Consider the following 6,000-nt stretch of genomic DNA (forward strand, 5'->3'; position numbering starts at 1 on the left):
ATCTGTTAATAAATACATCAAGACCTATTTCATCACCACAATCAAGGTGAGATTTGCTTTACATAAAATAAACTGGTTGCCAAGCTGCAGCCTCCAAACCTATGTTGGATAAATGACACCACAACAAATGTTCCTTAACATTTATTAACTGTGATTATTTATTTGTACATAGACTTAAAGGAGCTTAATACTCAACTTCTAAACCAGCAGTTCTAAAACTCTTTCACCTCAGGATGCTTTATCACTTTAAAAAATTACTGAGACCCTCAAAGAGCTTCTCTGTATGTGAATTACACCCCCCTATATTTATAGTAACAGAAATTATAACAAATGTTTAATGCTTACTAATTTGTTTAGAAATAATGGATCCATTATATGTTAACATAAATAACAGTTTTCTGAAAATAGTCATATTTTAGTAAATAAAATTGAGTGAGAATGACAAACGACTTCAAGGAAAATAGCTAGATTCTCATATCTGCCTGTGTTTTCGCTTTGTTTTGGTTGAGGTATACAAAGAAAATCTGCCTTCCTACAGTTAAGTAGTTAGGAAAAGAAAAGGTACTTTTAAGTGATAGTTTCTTACAAGTTAGTTACAATGCAGAATATGAAACCATATAACTATGAACTTTTCATACTGTTAAAGTTCATTAATTTATCTTGCATTTTGAATGAATTTTCCAACATCATGCATTGGACATTCAGAAAATACAAGTTCAATGAATTATATGGATCTTTCTAATGTAAACACACTTCATTACAGAATATCAAACAATCAAATTTCTTAGTATCAACACTGAGTCTACATCTTTTTAATATTCAGAAATGAGAAGTATGCATACAGCATTTCTGCTGCTTATTTACAGTTATCTCAAGGAAAAGCATCTGTGCGCTTGAGTTATGAATTTAACTGGCCACTTTTCTCACAGAATACAACTTTTACTTGAAAGAATGAAGGCAAACTATGGTTTTCCAGACTTGAGCATTTAGTCAACCTTGTGGACTCCTGGAAAGAACCCTTGGGGAGAACCCAGGACTCCATGAACTATATACCTTGAGAACCACTATTCTAACCAACAGGGCAAAAATAGTCCACAATTTCATGAGTCATTACACTGCAAGGAAAACACAACTGCCAATAAAAAAACTAAATATTTCTGCTTAAATCCAAGATACAGAAAACCAGCTCTTAATGTAAAATATATTTAAAACATTTGGCCTACATAAAGGGTCTACTTCAAGAACCTAAAATTCTTTTATCAAGCACTTACTCCCTACAACTTAAAACACACTTAGAATACAGGTACATTAAGACCATTAAAAAAAGGCAAGATTAAAGCTGGGCACTGTGTCTCACGTCCATAATCCTAGCACTTTGGGAGGCCGAGGCGGGAGGATCACTTGCAGCCAGGAGTTCGAAAGCAGCCTTAACATGGTGAAAACCATCCCTACCAAAAATACAAAAATTAGCCAGGCATGCTGGCATGTGCCTGTAGTCCCAGAGGTGGGAGGATGGTTTGAGCCTGGGAGGCGGAGGTTGCAGTAAGTCCAGATTGTGCCACTGCACTCCAGCTGGGCGACAGAGCCCAACCCTGTCTCAAAAAAAAAAAAAAAAGAAAAAAGAAAGCAAGAAAACTCTTCCAGGCATGTCAAGTAATTAGACCCTAAAATGTAGAATGTTAACTATCCAATAATAACTGCTAATGCTACTATCAGGCATTGTGCTAAGATTTTATATGGTTATTCCATTTAATCCTCAAAACAAACCTATAAGGTAAATACTACCAATTTCCATCTTATATGTAAAGAAACTGAAATATAAATGTAGCCTGCCTAAGGTCAGAGGAAGAATGCAGGGTACAGTTGGGATTTAAAACCAGCACACTTCATTAAACTATACGTTCACCCTACAGAAAAATTAGATTCATCTCTGACTAAAGAAAATGATTTGGGGTGAAAAGGTACGAATATTTTTTAAAAGACAAACTTACGGTTTTTAGTTCCATCAGTACTTGTTCATCCACTCCATCGTCCAGAAAGATGTCTCTCACGTCATTAATGACATCTTCAATCACAGATCTGTACAATTTAGGCTTTAAAGGAAAAATAAAAGACTTGATAAAGACAGTTTTTCACAGGTTACAATGTATAATTCAAAACCAATTTTGCCAACTAACTACATATGAATTTAAAGATACGACCACCATCATTTGCCATAAACTGGATTTGATGACTGCATACTTTAATAAAAATTTTAAGATTAATGCAATTCATAAACAGAAGGTCCCTATGCCTACAAGGTCCATACAATTTTCAATTATAATTTCCTATGTTATAGTCAAAATACCTAATGTAATGTTCCATAACAGCTTCAGGGGTTGCTTACGTCTGGCTTCTACTATTTCATGCTTGGTTTGAACTCTGTTGTATGTTTTACTACCTCACCACTAAATCTTAAGACTTTGGAGAATCTTACGTCCGGGAGTCATCTGCCTGGTAATAATCTGCAACCTAATGAACATTCAGGTTTAAAAATCACCTAACTTCTGTTGTGTGACCCAGTCTGTACTTTCAAGCTACACCATTAAACTACTCACACACCCGCAATGACAGGTCTCAAGGTCCCAAAGAAACAAGGTACACTGATTTCCTTCCCAGAATTTCTCCTCTACTACTGCCCAGATAATGCTATGAAACATTATAATGAACATAAACCCTCTAAACGTTTATTATTATTATTATAATTAGCACTGTTGGTATTACTTGAAGGAGAAGCGGGAAGTAAAGGAGCTGGCTTCTAGAAGGTTGAATGGTAAAATGGGCAAAATGAGAATAGATGTGAAAGAACTTTCAAAAAATAAAAATTTTTTAAAAACTACAAGGTGGGAGATAGAACAATTAGCCCAATCCACATCCTATTTTTTAACCTGTAAGACAAAAGGAAGTCATGTCAGATGACAAAACTAGAGCTGTCTTGACAAAACTAGAGTTGCCAGGTTATAAATCCTACCCATTACCAGAGAGTTATGGTTAACAAGCTTTTTAGATGTCTTCTCATTACTTGTGTTTCATACCTTGTTTAAGGTTAAACGGCTACCAAAAAAAACTAAGTGTTTGTTCTCATGAGCAAACTTCAAACAGAAATATGTGTTTCACTACCATCTCTTATCAGCAACACTGTGACACAGGGGGAACTGCTAAGAAAATGTGTCCTTGTCTTGTGAAAACTACAAATAATGAGGCCAGATGCAATGACCTGTAATCCCAGCATTTTGGGAGGATCACTTGAGCTCAGGAGTTCAAGACCAGTCTGGGTTACATAGTGAAACTCAGTCTATACAAAAAATTAGCCAGGAATAGTGGCACGTGCCCGTAGTCCCAGCTACTTGGGAGGCTGAGGCGGGAGGATGGCTTGAGCCCAGAAAGGAAAGGATGCAGTGAGCCAAGATTGTAGCACTGCCCTCCAGCCTGGGTGACAGGCCCAGACCCTGTCTCAGAAAACAAACAAAATACAAATGAGTTTGTCAGTACAATTTACCTCAACCATTAAAAACTATTTAGTACTTCTCATTACAAGAAAACCAATTCAAATATCCGGGTTCTTGCTGTACTGTTTCACTCACTAACCTGCTTTATTTTGCCAAATCTTCCTCTTGAAGTTTGTTCATCTGTAAAATGCACATTTCTATAGTCCCTACTTTAACATTCTAATTCTATATATAAGGAAAGTATATCTGACTATGGACATCATCTTGCCTAAAGTGACTTAACTGAATTACAAAAGTATCTCTGTAAAGTGTGTGTGTGTGTTTTAACCAACAATGACTCCTCAAGACATTAGGAGGGCAATATATTTTAAATTGGGAATATCAATCTCAAATTGACAATATGTCTGCTTTTCAGTAAACTAGACGGTGTTTTGGTGTTTCTGAAGTCAGTTACCTCTAAAAACCTGTTGCTTGGAGATCCAGACACGTATAGGTACAAATCTGCTTTCTTCTAGTACTCTCTACTTAATGAATCATTCTTTAAGATTTTATTTTTGTGTCTTAATGAACTCACAACTTGACCACTTAACAGCTTCATAAGCTCTATAGTTGAAGGAAGGGAAATGTGTACTCTTCACAAAATACATGCCTAATAAGTAATTTAGCAGAATTGTTCACAATTTGAAAAGCCCTCAAGATAATTTTTGAAAAGTATGTGGGCACATAGTATTCCAAACAAGAAATTTCTAAATTATTACTTAAAATTCTACGCTATATTTCAGGCAAAGTTTCTATCTTTCACGAAATACAATTTAGGTTTATCCTGATTTTTAAAAAACCGGTTATTTCAAACTTAAGAACTGGTAAATAAGAGGGCCACTAGTGGCATTAAGTGATTTGTTAGAAGGTTTCCTTCAAAAATGTTAATTCCCTGATGCAATGCTGGAAGATAAATTGGAATAATTTTTACACCGGATACCCATGTTAATATCCAAGGCAATAAAGTTCTACTTAGAATTTTTTTTAATCCAGTTTGCAGCATGTCTCTTCCCTCTAATTACTCATGATTCTCCTACACATAAATGGTCCTATAATGAAGCTTTAGGTACTTATCTATTTCTCTGAAAAGCCTCGTGTCTTTTATATTTACTATAGGAAAACATAATGTAATATTGGGAGCTATATTTCTAACATATTTCTTGAATACTTAAACAAAACACTACCAAAACCGAGTCCTCTGCAGCTAACACTTTCAATGTTGAAAACAGTTTTTTAAATTCCCGAAAATAATGCACACAAGAAAAACGGCTAAACCATCTTATCTAAAACTCTTTGTTTTAAATTATAAATTTTGAAAACTGTAAACAAAATAAAAAGGGACAGCGATTCGGATATATTTCCCCTAGCAAACAAAGAAGGCAAATCCTGGCTGCTGCTAGGAACAAAACCAAAACTTGGGGCTCTGAAAGCAGCCCCCGACGGATGAGAAATTACAGCGTGAAAAAAGGACTTAGAAATAAATTGAGCTCTGCACGCGCCTGGCTCTCGCCTCGGGAGCACGCACCTCCCAGCCCCGCTCTCAGCAGCTCTCACTATTTAAAGCCGGATCTGGTGTTTAAATGGAGAGGCGGTGACGTAGGACTGAAAAGCACCTTCCCATCCTGGCAGAGTCTATATTAGAGAGCGGCAATGGCTCTATATAAACAGGGCAGCCAAAGGGAGGAGGACCACAAGGCTCAGGGACTGAAAAGCAGGGTAAGCGGCCGCAGCCATGATGGATCGACCCGAGTCGCCAACGGTACGGTGTCGGGCGGCCGCGGGCTGGTCTGCGGCATTTGGGACAGGGCAAAAACGTGTTTTATTGTCATCATAAAAATAAGAGTTGGGTGGACTAGTGATCACATTGCGTTGGTGACTGAAAAGGTTATTTATGTGACTGCTTTTTGCAAACCTACGTGATCTCAAGTAACCAAAAAGGGACCAACGGGAAGAAGTAGGTAAATTTCAAGGCGAAAGCGGGGACACTTGGACCACTGCAGGCTTTTTTTGTTTGTTTTGGTGCTTCTGCTAGTCGAAGATACGATGGGGGTCTTCCCCTTCGCCATTTTACCCATTCGGAAGGAACTGAGATAAGTGCTTTTCAACCAACCTTCGTCCTTCTTTTAAACATAAAATGGCCCCAGTGAAGGTTCCCAAAGCACAACAGCCAGAAAAAACCTAAGTAACCCCCAAAGTAATCATTATTCTTCCACTGCATTAAAGTGGATCACGGTGGGTCTCGGGGGTTCGCCCGATTCCCCAGACACGGTTTTTGTTCTGCAGCCGCTCGGGGAGCCCTCGTCAAGCCAGCACGGACGGGCCCCTCGCGGGGAAGCGGCGGCTCCCCTCCCGCCCTCCCTCCCGGCGGCCGGGTTCTGGGGCCGGGGCTGCACGCCCGCCCGGGCCCAACCGCCTCCGCGGCCCGGCCCGGCCCGCGGCGGCCCCAGGCCCCGCCGGCGCCCCCGCCCTCCCC

The 6,000-nt window shown here is 38.9% G+C and overlaps 1 protein-coding gene across 3 annotated transcripts in view; it reads right to left on the reverse strand.

Annotated features, from left to right (window-relative positions):
- GTF2A1 (general transcription factor IIA subunit 1) overlaps nucleotides 1-6,000 on the reverse strand; it is a 46,045-nt gene that overhangs the window by 38,345 nt on the left and 1,700 nt on the right. For all 3 annotated transcript variants that reach the window (XM_025392690.1, XM_025392689.1, XM_025392691.1), the window contains exon 2: nucleotides 1,992-2,093. In XM_025392690.1, the coding sequence (XP_025248475.1) occupies nucleotides 1,992-2,006 (15 nt within the window). In that variant the 5' untranslated portion in view covers nucleotides 2,007-2,093. The remainder of the gene's footprint in view (nucleotides 1-1,991; nucleotides 2,094-6,000) is intronic.

Source organism: Theropithecus gelada, chromosome 7b, assembly GCF_003255815.1.
Source record: "Theropithecus gelada isolate Dixy chromosome 7b, Tgel_1.0, whole genome shotgun sequence".
NCBI classification, from domain to species: Eukaryota; Metazoa; Chordata; class Mammalia; order Primates; family Cercopithecidae; genus Theropithecus; species Theropithecus gelada.